A 17499-nucleotide genomic window follows, 5' to 3' on the forward strand; every position below is an offset into this window, starting at 1 on the left:
TCTGCGATGTGGATAGATGTTCGATAGATCAAGCAATGAGCCCATGAAAAGCTGAGGATTTACAGAATCTGACAACTGGTTTATTAATGACAGTATTGTAAACATGAAAAGAAGAACAACTTCCTGAATGTACTTTTTTCACTGTAAATGGTGCAAGACATCATCCTTACCATTTTCATTTTAATTTGAGAAAATGCTGATGGAACCTTGTCTGCAGGATTGGCAGAGGTGTGTAGGCAGTTGGGCTGCCAAGGATATGGTTAGTTGACAAAGCCATGGCATGGGTGGAGATGGTCTTAATCATTTCTCAGTAAACCAGCTGAAACTTCCATCTACCTTCCACTTCCCTTTTAAATTAACAAATGTAAGTGATTTTTAAATTACTATTACACGAGAATATTTTTTTATTATTATTATTGTTATGCTTCAGAGAAGGGAAGATAATCCTCGAATCACTACAAATATGTATTCACTAGATATTGCAAGAAGAGACGATAGGTGCAGCGCTAGGATCCAGTCTTGCCCACCAGACCCCATGTATACTCTTCAATACACCAGGAAGCTCTGATAGCTATTTAGATGCCAGTGAAACTGGAAAAAGCTTTCAATTCCATTTGAGAGAAACCCTGTGCATGTCTTCTTTCTTCTTTTTTTTTCCCCCTCCTTCTCTGATGTAAAGAAATAGGTACCAAACTTTGGGAGTTCCTCCTAAGAGAATTTCTTGGCTTTTTGCAAAAAGAAGAAGAATAAAAAACCAAAAACCAACAAACAAAAAAAAACCAAGTCATGGCATTTGTAAAATGCTGAATATAGATCTACATTGGTTAGTGAAATATTCTACATCCTGGCTTACTCAGAATACTTCTCCTATGGACAGAATTTGAGTTTCAACTATTGCTCACAGGACTGTGTTGAAGGGTTTTGAAGCTTCTTTCCTTCCCCTAGTTCTACATCAGAAGAGGTTTTAGCAAACACGGGGTTGCTAGAATAGTTTACATAAAGAAAAAGACATGTGGCATGAAAAAGTTGAGAACTTCTTGTATATTTATGTTTCCAGATACCCTAAGATCAAGTATTGAAACATTAGCAGAGCCTAAGTAGAAGCTGCAAGGGGAAGTCGTTGACCTGGCACCGGCAGACAGGCAAGTTCTGCACGCATATGGCATAGTGATGGTGAGGGAGTCCCAGTATGAAATGTATGCAAGCCTTTGTAAGACTGATTACAGTGGGTAAGTTAATGTATGTTACGGTGAGATTTATAACTTCCTTTCTGTCCTCTACGGGCCAATGCAATTGGTGGCAATGCTAAAACTGAAAAGCATTATGCAAAAGAAGCTACAGGGGTTCAAAAGGCCACCATCAAATTAGCAATCAGCTTTGCTAAGAAGTAATCCAATACAAAGCAAGCGATAAATGCTTCAAGAAAAGCTTGGGCTTCTTTCCTTCATGAAAATGCAAAATGCTTGGTAAATATACTTGTTTTAGTTATTTCATTGTATGTGACACTCTGAAATCTGGTGGCAAAAACATTGAACTTCCTATAAGAAGGAGAAAACAGCCACCACAGGTTTGTGTTAATGACTTTATAGGAAACAATTCTATAACTGGTATACAAAATCTCGCAAAAATTATTCCAGGTGACACCTGTGCATTCAACTTGATGTATGAAGTGTCCCCTAACATCTGGTGGTACAGTGTTAGGTGACTTTTGTAGTGTCTCGGTAGATTGATAGTGCTGGGAGCTATAGTGATTGCTGCTCATTTATAATAGTGTAGACGCTGTTGGGAACATTTCATGCGGGAAGCAGTGTAGGAAGGTGTATGGCAACATGCTACTTGTGTGGGTTGTATAAGAAGTTATCATTGTCTTTGAAAATGATGAAAATAATAGCAATGTTTTATCCTGTAGTGATTCTTATCACAGTAATTCTGACATGCTGTGGTCCCTTTGTAGCTTAATAGCTTCTATTTTTATCACTAATGGAAAATACAGGCTTTAGAGTATATACAAAAACTTGCATCAGAAATGTTATTAAAACACAGTATTTTAGTTTTTGGAACAGTTACTTTAATACTTATTATGCACTACAAAGTATTGCCAGCAGGTTGAGGGAGGTGATCCTTCCTCTCTATTCAGCATGTCTGAGGCCACACCTGGAATGCCATGTCCAGTTTGGGCTGCCCAGTACAGGGGAGATGTGGACATACTGGAAAGAGTCCAGCAAAGGGCCACAAAGATGATGAAGGAACTGGAGCATCTCATCTACGAGGAAAGTCTGAGAAAGCTGGGACTGTTCAGCCTGGAGAAGAGAAAGCTCAGGGGGATCTTATAGATGTATTTAAATACACGAGGGGGTGCAAAAAGGATGGAGCCAGGCTCTTGTCAGGCGTGCCCAGTGGCAGGACCTGAGGTAAATGGGCACAAACTGAAATACAGGAGGTTCTCTCTGAAAATCAGGAAGAAAAAAACACGACCCTTTTTTACTGTAAGGATGACTGAGCACTGGCACAGGTTGCCCAGAGAGGTTGTGGAGTCTCCTTCTTTAGAGATATTCATAAGCCACCTGGACATGGTCCTTCACAACTGGTTCTAGGTGGCCCTGCTTGAGCAGGAAGGGGTTGGACCAGAGGACCTCCAGACATCCCTTCCAACCTCTGTTGCGGTTTAACCCCAGCCAGCAACTAAGCACCGCTCAGCTACTCACTCCCTCTCTCCCCCGGTGTGATGGGGAGGGGAACTGGGAAAAGCAGAAAACGCGTGGGTTGAGATAAGAAAAAATTAATAATTGAAATACATTTAAATATAATAATATTAACAACAATTGTAATGAAAATGGAGAGGGAGGAAGGAATGAAATCCAAAAGGAAAAAAACCCGAGTGATGCTCACCACCCATTGCCCACCACGATGCCCAGCCAGTCCCCCAGCAGCGATCGGCAGGCCCCAGCCAACCCTCCCCAGTTTATAGTCTGAGCATGGCACCCTATGGTATGGGATATCCCTTTGGCCAGTTGCGGTCAGCTGTCCCGGCTGCGTCCCCTCCCCATTTCTTGTGCCCCTCCAGGCTTCTCGGTGGCAGGGCCTGAGAAAATGAAAAGTCCTTGACTTGGTATAAACATCACCCAGCAAAAACTAAAAACATCAGCGTGTTATCAGCATTGTTCTCATACTAAATCCAAAATTAACTCTACGCCAGCCAAAACCAGGACACATTCTGTGGCGGTGGAAAAAACAGACATCTTCAAAATTCTGTTCATTTTTCCAGCTCATCATGTTTTATGGGGGCTTTTTTGGTGGTGGTTTTTGCTTTTTTCTTTTCTCTTCAGTAACTCTCAGGTGTCAATGGAGAGAAGGGGCAGACTCCTATTTACCTGGCCTAACTACAGGTACCTAGTGTTTCCTATTGACTGTCTCTAGGCCTTCAGCTTGAATAACAAATTTTAACGGTGAGTATGTGCTTTAAAATTCAGCGAGCATTTCATCTCTCCCAATACAGTAGTACAGTAAGTGACTGACTTGGATGTTTAGAAAAACAGCACAGAGAAAATGGGTGAGAGAACAATATGTAAACACATTTTCCAGAAGTTAAGCAATTAATTTGCTTTGCATTAATGCTTTTGACATTAATTAGACTAATTTTTTAGTTTTAACGTTTGATCAGAGTCTAAAATACTCCTCTGCTCCCTCAAATATAAGAACAAGGCGAGGAGGGAAGAGGAAGAAAAATAATCTTGATCTTTTTATTATTTGCCAAAAGAAGTAAAAAGATAAATCCAGGTATTCTTTGCAGTCACTCTTTATTTTTGATCGATCATGTAAACTAGCTGGTTTGAAAGATCTATGGAACTAAAGAAAGGAAGCAAGATTGCAGTTCCAGGTTCAGAAATCATGTATTTACATGCTTTTATGCTTTGTGTGTCTTAAGGGTGAACCAAACTATGAATTCCCAGTGGAAAGCCAGCAGTTCAGCTAAAAAACGTGCACCTGCTTAATCTAAAACGATGTACGGCACAGAGAGGTGGAAATTGAATGCACCACTCCAGCAATAGTTTTCTACAAGGTAATATTTACGAGGTTAAAGGAAAGAAGGGGGATTCATGATTTGCCCTGATGAAACTGATTTGCTATGTCCTTTTTTTCAGTCGGTAGTGGTTTTTTGGGGTTTGGTTTGGGTTTTTTCCCCCAGAGAAAAAAATAACTCTGCTGTAGGCTTATTTTCCCAACAAAGTTGGGTTACTCACCAGAGTGGTAACTCTTGAATGTTCTGTTTTAATAAATAAATAAAAAATTCTAATAGCTGGCATAACTACCTATGTGTTTATAAAATGCCAATAAACACAATTAAATATAGTACATATTTTTAAATATTGGGAAGTACCTAGTGGAGTATAGTTCTGACTGACATCTGAGCTTGTTTAATACTAGTGCACAGCATGAAAGAACAGAAAGACATCCCATATGCTACAACAGGATTCCAGCCTCAGTTTAAGGAGGTAGGTGAACACCAACACCAGTTTTAATTTGTTTGCAGTTGGATGTCAGTTTTTATTGGTGTAGTTTGTGTTACAGCTTTTGCTCAGCCTTGCCATAGCTGGTGTCAAGCGGTGGGAGGGGATGCAGCCCCATTTAGCCCCTCCGGTAGCTCCACTGTTAGTTGCTGGTGGTCTTGTAATTCACCATCATCTGATTTATAAGTCTGATTCTATCTCCTTGTATCGCTTTGAAATGCTTTACAAATATTTAGCAGCACAGTTGTTGCCATGGAATGTAACTAAATAGATCAGAGCATCATAATTGTAAATCAGTTATGCTAATCGTTTTGTCTTACTCAGATTTTTAGTGCAAAAGATACTGCAATGTAAGTTGCAGAAATAGAGAAGGGAAGAAGAATCTGAAAAGAGAAGAATACCTAAGTCACAAAACAATTTTGATAGCTGTTATAATGTTTTTGCAGTTCTAAAAGGCAGTAATTGTCTATGGTGCCCAGAGCTGCTGAATCAATTTGTTTCTTTCTAAGTCCAGTTCTACAGTTTTCCTGAAACTTGATGGAGCTACAGCTGTGCTAAACCCAACATGCTTGCACTGAGCAAAGAGGCATATGTTCACTTAGTTTTTTCTTGCACATGTGTTTGCCACAAAAAGTTCATAACATTTTTCAGAAGCTGATGATTGTCCACATTAGCATTGGTACAAGATATGCAAAATCTGTTAGAATGCCCCCCCCCCCCCCCCCCTTTTTTTTCCCTTTTCTCTGTGACTTTTTGCAGATGGGATAATTACTGCTCCATGGTACTACAAGTCCAGTAAAGTTCTGATTTGTGTTCTGTTTCATTTATTAAGTGTTGCAACACTGTACATTATTAATGAAAAATAGATTAGCAATGTCACTTTCCGTAACGCTGTATTATTATCAGCCACTGCAGCTTCAGCAATAAAACTGCTTTCTTTTAGTGAATTTTACCAGATAGCAAGTGGTATCCAGTATGACGACTTAATACAGTCATGTAATTCTTAAAAAGTTGTCTTAGGTAATATTTTTTTTCTCTGTGTTTCATTAAGAATATATTTATGCCCAGTGGCCTAGCCTTTACTAATGCAAATCTTTTTTGCAGAGGCATTGTAACTGTACCTATTTCCCATCACTGTGTATTTTCCCCTACTGATTTCTATTGCTTGTGCCCGTTCCTCCGTGCTTTTTCCCTCTGTTCACTTAGTCTTCTGATCTTTCTTCCTCACTTAAAGCCCAGCTTGTGAGGTGCATGTGCTTCTGTGACCTTCCTACCTCATCAGATCGCTTCTGTGGCTTCATGACGTGGCTTTGGGTTCCCCAAACCAGCGGGAACTGCAGGTGCACAGCCAGGCAGGCTTTCCTCTGCTGGGATTTGGCATGCCCTGCTGTGTGGCTCAGCTCCCTGTTCACTTGACACCCCTGTTGTTAGAAGCTCAGTGTAGTCAGCCAAGCTTTTTAGCTTAGAAGAATATAGAAGTATGTGCCTATTTCTTTAGTTGTACCTTCCTGTTCTATTTTTAAATGTTTTATAAGGTTTCAAAGCTGCAAAGTATTGTACCTCATGGAACAAAAAGTTTGACTTATTTATGTAGGTGTAATGTTTGGTTTGGCATTTGTGACCGTAATGTCCAAAAGAAAGAGGCACCTCCACAAAAGATCATCAGTCAAGACAGAAAAAACAGGGCTGACTGTAGTGCTGACCATAAATTCAAAAAAAATAATGAAAAAAATTACTCAAATTGCAGATTTAACGTAGGGGTATGGTTACGGAGAATATTAAAGAGCCAGTTGTGATTTCACTTGGTTATTTTCATTAGTAAATAAATTCACATTTGCAACTGTATTCCCATTACTTCATCTTTTTGGTTATGTCTTCTATTCCTGCATTTCCAACTAACTAATTCTTCCTTTTTTTTTTTTAAGTGAATATTTCTATTCCCTGATTTTTACTTCTTTTATCCACAGTATCTCATTTCTTTCAGCATCTTTTCCTGAAGAGCTAGTGTTCTTTGTTACGATTGAACTTGTTTCATGGTAAACTTAAAATTAACTTAAAATTAACTGTTTAACTAATGAGATTAAATCTGCACACATATTTCTTCCCTTCATGTTCCCATTACATGTTTAAGTTAATTCCATAGTGCTGCCAAGTCCGTCGTTGAAGAAAAGCTTAAGGCAAATATTACAAGTTTCTCATTCCAGCTAATTTGCTGGTTGTATTTAATTGATGATCTATCAATCGGAGAGAAAATAAAACTTTTGTAAAAAGGATCACTGGCAGATTAAAAGCCCTGAAGCATATTACATAGATTTTACAGTGTTGTAGGAAACTAAAACCCAAGTGTTCGATGTGAAACTGACTTAAAATCTAAGGACTATAAAGGTCTGTCTGTGGAAGAGTTAAGTCTTGCTGTCTGGACATAAATTTTGGAGGGCAGGTAGTTGGTTTGTATTTTAAATATGCTATTTGAAAGCCTCAAGAAAGCTTAGAACAGCAGAGACTGATTCAATTGTGCACTGTGTAAGTCTCAGCTGTTGGAAAGGGGTTATGCAGACCAGACTATGGGCAGTATATAACCTAACAGCTCCTGGGAAGGAAATCTGAACTGTTGCTTGCAGTAATGCTTTCCTATGCCCGGAAGGTAAAAAAGATACTTCTGCATGAATGTTGGATGAGTCCATTTGTGGGTTATTTGAAGTAGTAAAGCAAGTCAATTTGCCAAGGCTGGAGACATTCATGGAATGAACAGCTAGATCTTCAGCTGACTTTGAAAAGCAGTTACCATGTTTATCATTATCTCCTGGACAAGGTCTTGGTGGGGGGAAAAAAGTTGTAGACAAGAATGATGACTAGGTTCAGAGTTTTTCAATGCATGGATTTGATTTTTTAAATTTTTTTGTTGGTGGTAGCAGTCACCCAAGAAAATAAAGATTTGAGGGAAAAAAAAAAAAAAAAAGAAAAAACCAAAACCAAACAAAATTCCATGTTGTAACTTTCCTTACCTGTGCTGTAACTTGTTAAGTTAGGAAAACAGCTTTAAAATTCAAGATTCTGTGTTCCTTGTTATTCTGACTGACTTTTTGCATTTCTCTTAACTTGGGTAACGAAGATTGCATACTGGTAATATTCAGTCCTCTATAACACCTTTTTCCCATGTGGAAAAAGGACTCTTCCCGTGCAGTTTCATAGAAAGATGGGTGCATCTACTTTGGAAAGGACACATACGGCACTTTAGGTTATGTATTTATTTTGGTTGTGATTTTTTAAATATTTTAAGATATGCATATTTCTCAATCTTCTGGGTTTTATTCAGTTGTTTTGGTTTTTCCCCTTTTTTCTTATCATTGTGCTATACCTCTTCCTGTGTTGCCTTTCATATTGCTTCCTTTGCTCCTTTTGCAGCCTCAGTATGTTTTTTCTCTTACTGTGCTGTTTTCTGCTTCCTCTTTTCATGCTTTGCTATGCCTTGCAGCTTTAGTGCATACACTTCTGTCATCTTCAGCTGTTTCTTTTTGCCTCTTCCAGATACACTTTCACTCCTGAGCATTTACATGGGGGTCTCAGAAATTCCTTCAGAAGATTAATGGCCTCGACAAAGAAAAACTTGGCCTTAAGTAATAAAGCAACTGTGTTATTCCTGAAGTCCCAGAACAGTGGATACTGTGCCTTCCCTTGCATCCTCCTCCTTCTGCCATCAGCAACTTGTTTTTTTGCTGGGACTGAAGTTTCCTTGTCTCCTGGTCTCTGAGCATCCTTTGGCATGTGGGAGGTAACTCTGGTTGTTACACACACACAGACAGAGCAACACAGCTTCATATGCATAAGAAGTGATGTAATTTGCTCAGAGTTGGCAGAGCTCTAAAGGGTACAGAGACTGCCTCCCTCCTATGTTATTCCATCGCCTCATCATCTTCCTAGCCTGCTCTTACACTTGGAAACTTAAACCATTGCTGCTGCTGCTGCCTCTTTGGGGCTTTGTTCTGGAATGGTAGGCACGGTGAGAGCAGCTGCAATGAGGTAGAGGGGATGCTGTGTGAGAGAACAAATACTGTCTGGATCCTAAATGGGGGTAGGGGGTGGTGGTGTGCTCTTGAATATGGGCTTCTGTGGCACTGTGTTTCTTACCTGGTATGCTGCAAACGCGGGTGTGATAGCTGCGCTTTCTGCAACCTGTTAAAGTTATCAGCGTAACAACAGTGGTGAAAGCATGGTAAAACAAACTTGATGTGCATGTAAAAGATTAAGGCACTTATCCAGGTAGCCCGTGCAACTTATCTTCATGCCTGTTGTTACCTGTACCAGTGGAGTCTGGGAGGGTACAGTTGTGACCACACTGGAAAGTAAGCTGTAGCCACAGGCTTTCAGTTCCCATCTCAAGCGATTTCTGTTCTGTAGCTGTTTTGGCTGCTGCTGACAGCATTTTAAAGCAGTAACACTGAAATTAAGTAAGGTTGTGACTGGAAATGGTCAAGAAAAGGAGTGTTTCCTTTCCTCCCAGTCTGACAAACCTGTAAGCAGCAGTGCATGGGAACTCTCTATCACGATACGGGAAAAGAGTTGTATAATTCTTTGCATTCTGTTCACATTTTACATGATTTTTGAGTGTAGCCTCAAGTATTAGAATTTCTTGTCTACATTTCTACCTGAAGAACATAGTTGGAAAGGTGTTTACAAGAGTAATTAAACTGGAAACTGTTCTGCTGGATCTTGTGCTTTTTGTAATGCTGCATGGAACTGTACACCAGGCCTTTGCTTTTGTAATCACTTCTGCTGTGCTCAACTTGGGCAGGTGAGCAACGCCCCTTAAATTTTGTGGGTGAAGAGAAGCATGTGTGTAAGCATGCTTCAAAACCTACGGAAACTTAGTCCAAACTTAGCCGCAATGCGCAACCCCCTCAAAACAGCATTACTGAAGGTCACGCTGCCATCCCTGTCAGATGAGCAAAAAGCTTTCAGTTACAGGCTGCGTGCAGTGCAGCCTTCAGAAACAGTTTGCAGAGTGTAATGATTGCACTTGCTTTACAGGGGAGCGAGTTGCAACGTCCCTCCTCAGCCTTTCTTCACATCAAGCCCTGGGCATGAAGGTCAAATGGGACAGCTTTGTCCCCTTCATCCTTACAGGTATGGCTTTTGCGGTTTCGGCCGATCAGCAAGCTCAGCTCCGGGCCCGAGCTGACCGTGATAGGGGGAAGCCTTTTCCCTGCTGGAGCTCCTTCTGCTGTTAACAGAAGCCCCAGGGCCACCCGCAGGCCTGGCGAGGCGTGGGGCCGGAGGCTGCCCGGGCGGGGAGGCCGGTGCCCGGCCCGCCCGCGTTCAGCGCCGCTCCCCTCCCTGCTCCGCCAGCACCGGCGCTGCCCGCGGCGGCTGGGGCGGGCGCTGGGTCCCGCAGCGAGGCGGGAGCGGCGTCGCCTCCCCAGCGAGTCCCGGCGGGGCCACGCAGCGTCGCCGTGGGAAGAGACCCCTGCCCGTGGGCGCGGCCCGCCGAACCCCAGCAGCCGCCGGGGTCCTCACAGCGCCGGCGACTTTCCCCTCCGCGCCGGCCCCGCCGGGTGGCGGGTGGGGGTCCCCGGCCTCAGCGCCTGCGCCGCTCCGCGTGGCTCTGTAAACACGCCGCCCGCGGCCGGCCGGGCCGGGCGCCGCCGCAGTAGGACGCGCCGGCGGTGCGGTCCCGCCCTCGGCCCTCCCGCCCTCGGCCCTCCCTCCCGCCGGCGGCAGGGGAGGCCGGGCCGGCCAGGCCCACGTGCGCGGCGCCCGGGAGCCGGCGGAGCGGGGCCACCATGTGTTGCCGTGAGCGAGCCAGCGGCCGGGGCAGCGCCTGAGCGCCTCCCGCCCGCGATGCTGCGGGGCGACGCGGGGCTCTACGCGACGCGGCCGCCCCCCGTCCCCTCGCCGCCTCCTCCTCCATGAGCACCTCGGCGGCGGCCCCCGTCAGGCTGATGCCCAGCGGGCACCCGGAGCAGGCGGCCGCCGCGCCGCCCGCGAAGCTCCTCTGCGCCGCCGCGGGCCCGGCGCCCGGCCGGGACAGCCCCGCCGCCAAGGTGCCGGGCGGCCCGGCGCCCTCCGCCGCCCCGCAGCCGCCGCGCCTGGCGGCCGCCCCCGCGGGGGCCGTGGTGGTGCGGGTGGCCGCCCCCGGGGGCCCGCGGCTGGTGGCACCCAAGGGGCCGCCCACGGCTACTCTCCAGCTGCCGGCCAACTTCCAGCTGCCCCCAGGTGAGTGAGTGGGCGGCCGCCCTGGCTGCGTCCCGCGTCGCGTTCGGCCGTGCCCGGGAGCGGGTCGGGAGGACGGGGCGGCAGCGGGGTGCCCCGGGAGCCCGTCGCCCTGCCTTGCCGCTGGGGACGGGCCGTGGCGGGGGCAGCGGCGGTGGGGCGCGTCGCGGGCGGTGCCGAAAGTTGGGGGCGAGAGGCTTTTCTGCCCCGAGCTTCTGGGAATCGGGGTGTCTGCCTGGCTTGCGGGGCGCAGGGCGTGCGAACGGGTGAAGCCGGTTAGCAGGGGGGATGCTTACAGCGTATCTGGAGGATGGATCTGGAAGTCTCTGGATTAAAGGAACTTCTTACTTTGCTGGATAGCGCGAGGAGTAAGGGGGCTAGCCAAACCCGCCGGGTGGCCTTGTGACTTGGAAAAAGACCGACTGGGGCTTTCGTGGAACTTGCATGAAGGAGTAACGCGGGGGAGCGGGAACGGGGGTTACGGCAGCTCCCGCTTGCAGCGCGCATCCCCCTGCGGGCGGGCTGCCCCGGGGGAGCTGCTTGCACCGTTGCCACCAGGCCGATGGTACTGAAACAAAATACTGTCCCGCTTAAGGAGCGTAACGTTGCATTTTCATTACGTGTCGCGCTATGAAACGTGGGGTTTTTTCGATAAACCGTATGTGGGAAACGAAGAGGTACCACACTTGCGGATGTACTTCCTATAGCAGCAAAGAAAACATTATCGTAGGAATTCTGTAGTGCTGATAAAGATAGCTTAATACTTTGGATAGTAGCAGAGGGCTAGCCAGGGCTCCAACCTGCTCTTTCCTACAAGGGGAGGAAGGTGCAGTTGGTTCTAAACTTCCCCCTCGTCCCTGTCAGGTTGTAGTTAAATGCTTTTTTTTTTAAGTGATTTTGATTCCAGTAGCATTAGTCTCACTGTATTGAGACCCCAAGATATGTAATCATTTTATTGCTATTGTTGCTATAGTTATTTCCTGCCAGGACAGTTTCTTTGTTGGAGCTTCTGTTACAATTACTTTCAGGTAGGATGTTGCCTAAAAGGATGACTGGATTTACGTTAATTCCTGTGCTGCTGGTGCAAGTTTGCATTTTTTTTTTTTTCATTTTTTCTTTCTTGCCAACTTCCCTCAGAAATGAACCACCATAGAAATATACATTTTGGTGTAGTTGAGCCCCCCAGGTCTTCAGGTTTTCTATCTAACGTTTTGGCTTTCTGGAATATACAGGCATTCAGTTAAACATCTTTCTGTGAAGGTAAATGCTCATGCAAGTTGTCTGTAGTTTGGGAATTTCAATTTAGCAAAAGTTTTGTTTTTTCTAGTAGCTTGTGTTTGATTACATCGAGATACGCTGCTGAATGTCATCTGAGTTGTTTCGTGGCAGTAGGCAGCTGTAGCAAAAGTAGTGTTACCCTTTGGTTGCATCAGTTTGTTTTCCTTGCTCCTGGGACAAGAAACAAAGCAAGCAGACTTTGTGTTGGAGGTTCAGAGGTGCTGGTACTGTGCGTCATTGTAAACTGAAAGTAACTGTATAAAGTTTAATGCTCCACAAGGAGCATGTAAGTTGTTAGATTTCAAATGGATTGATGTTTCAGGGGAAGTTGTCTAATCATCCTAAGGATGACTTTAAAAAGCATTCTGTCTTGAGTAAGCGTTAGCATTCTACCTCAGTCTTCTACATGGATTCAGTTTTTAATAAACAATAAATGATTCAGAAATTTAAATGCAAGATGGATAACATGAAAGCTACAGTGTTGGTGTCCATAAAAAAAAAAAAGTGGAATAAACCACCAAATTCTTAAACTTGAAAAGTTTGTATTTCAAATACATTGCAAAATATAGCCATACAGGATATAGTACAAAAGGGAGAATGCACTTGGCTTTAAGATCATGGCATTCAACCTGTGGCACCTGCTAAGAAAAATGCATACAGAGAGCATCCTCCCCCCGAGTTTGAAAGGGAGATGTTTGAACTGACTTGTTCTGAGGGACAGCACTGCCCTTACGGGTCATCCTGAAGTACTGGTGAACTGCCTTGTGGCCTGGAGCAGTCATCGCTCCTGTGCGTCTACAGGGCTGCAGTCTTGGGGAGGAAGTTTTAGGGAGCCGCATTTGCCCCAGTGGCTTGGAGGGCAGTGGAGGTTCATGGAAGTTATGGGTTTAGGCCATTCTTTCTCTTCCATCTCTACCTCCACCCCTCCTTGCCCAGAAAAAATCCAGGAGGAGGGAAAGACAGATGACCAGGTATGGTTCCTCACCTGTCTGAGCAGGATTGTCCCATCTGCCAAGTGCCGTTTTACCTGGTTACCCAGGAAAGATCACTGAGCTTCTCAAGCTCTCCAGGTGTTGCAGAACACAGACTTGCTCATGAGTAACTGAGTTTTCATTCACCTTCCTGTGTTTTCCTCTACAAAGTGCCTGTTTTCAATGGAGTAGCCAGCTGTTAGACCAGTGCTGGTACAAAAGGCCTTCCTCCTTCACCCTCAGGGTGTCTCCTGTATGAGCAGTCAGGAGGTGCAAGTCCATCCCTGGCTTACAGCTGGCTGCCACTGGGGCGTTTAGCATGCAGTAGGACTCCAGCTGGGGACTGTGTCCTTTGTACACCTTCAGCTGGCAGATTCTGCCTCAAGGTTTGGTTGTGGCATTTTGACCTTACATACCATCAACGATTAGACTGAATGGTTCGGCTATGTCTTCCTAAATGGAGGGAATTTGTACGATCCACCAAAGGGGTCCATCCACAATTGCCTCTTTGTTGACCAGAACATGTTGGCAGCATTTCAAAAGGCTGTACATGCAGCAGTCTGTGGGGCTGGCAGAGAGCGGACCAGCGTGGTGCCCCATTCCTGAGCTCTGCTGGGCACGTGATCTGTGCTGATGCTCACAAAACTGCAAACATCTCGTGTCATGGACCATCAGCTTAACAAGAAATTTTGTCCTTGGTTAACTTGAACTTCATGGTGGGGGGAGGGAATGGCTGTGCTGTGCTACTTACTAACAGGAGGAAATAGTTAAAGGCTTGGGAAGGGGAAGGAGTGACAAGGTTTCAGAGTGTATATAGCTCACCTTAACGTCCTTGGGCCCTGCACCGTTGAGAAATGTAGGGTAGAAAAAACCATAAAAATAACAGAAGAACGTTGTTCCTTGGTTTCCTTTCTTATTTATTTTTCATGAACTTAGTTTTTTGTCACTTCTTTGACTGTTCTTGTGGCTTTCATTCTATCCCTGGCCCTGGAATGCTCATTACAGGCAGGTGTTGAAAGGATAACTAGGCGATATATCTGCTCCTCTTGTGGAGGGAAGAAAAAAATACAGAGCTTGAGTGGATGCTAGGGATCCTCTGTTGTTACCTTAGGATCTGCTTACAGCAGGAAGCTCTTCAAAAAGCTCACCTGATGCCACTGCAGCTGGTTACAGGGCAGTGACAGCAGCTGCCAGTGTTCTTCAGTGTAGCATCAGCTGCCTCTGGTGTGTGTATTTCTGTTTTATGCTTTCCATTATTGCTAATGCCAATGGGCCTGAACAAGTATGGTGTCAGCAAAGGGAAGTTGCCCTGAGTCTGCCTTAATTCGCACTAGTAAGCTGGTGCAAGGCATAGCTGCCATATAAAGTTTTTCCTTTGCACGTGACTTATAGGGGAATGGCAGCAGATACAGGTTCCTGGTTTGTTTGCAGCTCAGTTGTCTTGGTTTGGATGATTTGGCTTGTCCCTGGCAGGTTTTCCACTGCCTACAGCTTATCTAAGCTGATGGCGGGTAACTGTTAAGAAAGCACAACTACTGTTCATGGCAGGTGGCCAGGGCTGGGTGGCAAGAGGCAGGCAGTTGGCATGCGGACACCTGTGGGTGGGAGGGAGGGAGGGAGAGAGCAGATGTGGGTATCCCAAAACTGTGGTGGGATGGTACAGAGTCTGATCTCGTTAGGTTTCTCTTAACTGGATATAGAAGCTAATGTAACCTGAAGAGGTAAGGGCTGGTAAACATGTTGATGCTGCTGCCTTTGGCTTTTGGCGTTGCCCTGATACCTCTCAAGTACAGTACTCTGAATCTATCTTTTCATGTTCTAGTTATGTCTTGGTTGTAAAACTGCATGAGGGATTCGATATCTTTGTATTTGCATCTGGTCCTTCACTCTGGAATGGGAGGAAGCACTAATTTTAAAATACTACTTAGTTTATATTATGTTTGGGTAGGAGGAAGCAATCTATAGATTTCTTGTTTCAACAGGACAAAAGACCCCTACAAACTCCTTTAAGTCTGTAATTTCTGGATGTTGATAATCTCATGAAGTCTGAGCATAATACTTGTGCTGTAGAATGACCAGTAGGAGCTAAATAATCTGTGGTTGCAGCCTTTTAGATCCCAATAGTGTCTGCTGTTTAGCAGGTTTATCGGGATGGATTCTTTGCAAACTTCTCTCTTCCCATTAGGTGACACCAGTCAAGTTTTTTTTTCTGAGGAGGGGTCAGCAAAGCTTTGGCAGGCTTGAGACACTAAGTCAAACTTAAAAAAAAAAAAAAAAAGTGAGTAAATGTCTTTTGCTGTAACCAGTAGAAATTTTGCCTTCTCTGTAGGACTTGATTTTGCTTTCCAGACTGAATGTGCCTACCAAAACAATTCCTTCGTATCGTTAAATGCACAGCCCTGTGGGAATTAAGATTTAAAACTTGGCAGAAGATACAAAGCTAACTTCTAGATTTATGGTTTTCACAAAAAAAAACCCTGATGCATTCTGGATGCTGAAGCGTTGAAATATGATGCTCAGTAAAATTAATGTTAAATGGTGTTCAGACTTTACAATCAATTGGAGTGTATTGCGAAGAATTACAGCTACATATTGGTGAATAGTAAAGGTTTTTTAATCCTTAAAAGAGAGTGAGAATGTGAGCCTGACTTCTGTTGCTTTTGCAGTATTTAAAGGACCCTTCAGCTTGTAGCAGTAAAAATAGCATCATCCACACACAAATGACAGCTGGGAGAAACACTAATTATATTTCAGTATTCTTTTCCCAAAGATGCTGATAAAATAGGTAAGCTCATGGGTTGTTATTTTGAGTAGTTTGCAATAGCAGAGTTTTGTTTTTTTTTAAAAAAAACTTGTCTTAAAGAACCAAGTATTTGCCATGTGGTAGAAATCTGCTTAGTGGGTAGGATAGTATGTTCAAGTTGTATATGCGTGTCTTGCTGCAAGTTGCAAAGCTTTTGGTAACTATCAAAGCTGAATAATTAGTAGTGCACTAACCACTTAGATAAAAACCCAAAGGCAAATACTTTTTTTGGAATTCTTTTTGCATGAAGCTACTTCTCTGAAAATGACGATGATTTCAAAAGAAAAATATGTGTAACTTGCAAAGTGGAAAAGATCACAATAGATGTTACTAAGTGGCTTCCTATTCCAGCTGTCAGGATTAAGGTCAGTTATGCCATCTGGGTCACCTTTAGAGCACAGACCACTACTGAATCTTTTCCAGCAGTGTCTTGAGGAAATGATCTCTGATCACAACTGAAACAGGGTAAAAATGGCAGCACATGGAAGATCCTTGTTACTAATGAGCAAATTTAGGGTCTGTTAAGGGTGGAGAACTCATGAAGCTCAGTGATCTTACTGGGGTGAACTAAGAAGAGTCAGATGTTACGATGGCACTTGGTTTTCGTAGCTTATATTTGCAGACCCCTTCTGATGCACACTTCCAATTTGGTGGAGGCAAAAGAGATGGCTTTGGGTTAATACTGGCTGCTTCTAGGAGCTGACTGGCAAATCAGACGGTCCCTGTATGGATGTCCAAGCTAGATTAACAGCTGTGTGAAACGACATGCCCTGGTTGGCACAACACCTGAAGACTTTGACTTGCAGCTTTCCCTGTGGCAATTGCCATCTAGTTCAAGTGAAGCCCTCGAAGCCAGGTCCAGCTGACTGCTTGGTGGTGTATTACTGGGCAGTCTGCTTGGGACAGCTGATGGTGTGTGTTGAAGGGGGGTAACTGTATTCAGAACACGTTTATGTATGGTTGCATACTAGCCACTTGACAAATACCACACAGTTTTGGTGACAGTTTCCACAGTATCCATGTAGACAGAAGTTAATGCTTCCATGAAGGTTTTGCTGTCTTCTACAAGAACTTTTGTTTGTTCCATCCCACTTAGAGCAAGGTAGTATTCAGTCTTAAAATTCAGTGTTAAGCCCTTGTTTGCCCTTCTGAAATAATTAAAAATTCATCCAATAGAGGGGTAAATGTGTACTTTTAGAGGAAATTAAGTGGAATTCAACCTTCTGCTGGTCCCCATGTGAACACCAAGGAAATAAGTGTCGCATTTCAAAAAAGTGCAGGGTACTGGTATACTTTCTGTTCCTTACAAAGCTGTGCGCTGAATATACATGGCTGCAATGTGCCAAGCATCTAACTTGCTATGTAAAGAATTTTGACTCCAGTGAATACCAGGAGTACACAGCAAACTAGAAGAGGATGTGGTGTATAGGTTCAGTACCTTTTTTAGTGCAGTAGGAATTGTCTTGAAAGTAAGGAAGTGTCACTTTGGCTCCTTTGAGGCACTATTTCACTACCGTCAGTCAAGTCCTCCGCAAATACTTGAAGCTCCTACATGAGGTAACTTGGGTCCCAGAGAACTCTTAAGTCAGATAATCTTATCTGTAGACAGTCCTGGAACTGTCTGATTACTTGGATAGGAAAGCAACCAAGCCTCAATAGCAAAATTGCAAACTACAAGGATGAGATGGGGAAGTGCTGATGGGACATGATCCCGGTTGCTGAAAGACAT

The 17499-nt window shown here is 44.3% G+C and overlaps 1 protein-coding gene and 1 long non-coding RNA gene across 2 annotated transcripts in view; both read left to right on the top strand.

Annotated features, from left to right (window-relative positions):
• Positions 1-3938: 3938 nt before the first annotated feature.
• LOC121085363 lies at positions 3939-9049 on the top strand. Its single transcript, XR_005827033.1, has 3 exons — positions 3939-4060; positions 4426-4493; positions 8037-9049. It is a non-coding gene; the product is annotated as an uncharacterized LOC121085363 (long non-coding RNA).
• Positions 9050-10414: 1365 nt separating this feature from the next.
• TAF4B (TATA-box binding protein associated factor 4b) overlaps positions 10415-17499 on the top strand; it is a 74344-nt gene continuing 67259 nt past the window's right edge. The window contains exon 1 of the mRNA XM_040586670.1: positions 10415-10721. Coding sequence (XP_040442604.1) covers positions 10415-10721 — 307 coding nt within the window. The remainder of the gene's footprint in view (positions 10722-17499) is intronic.

The sequence above is a fragment of the Falco naumanni genome, chromosome 3, assembly GCF_017639655.2.
Source record: "Falco naumanni isolate bFalNau1 chromosome 3, bFalNau1.pat, whole genome shotgun sequence".
Classification (NCBI taxonomy): Eukaryota; Metazoa; Chordata; class Aves; order Falconiformes; family Falconidae; genus Falco; species Falco naumanni.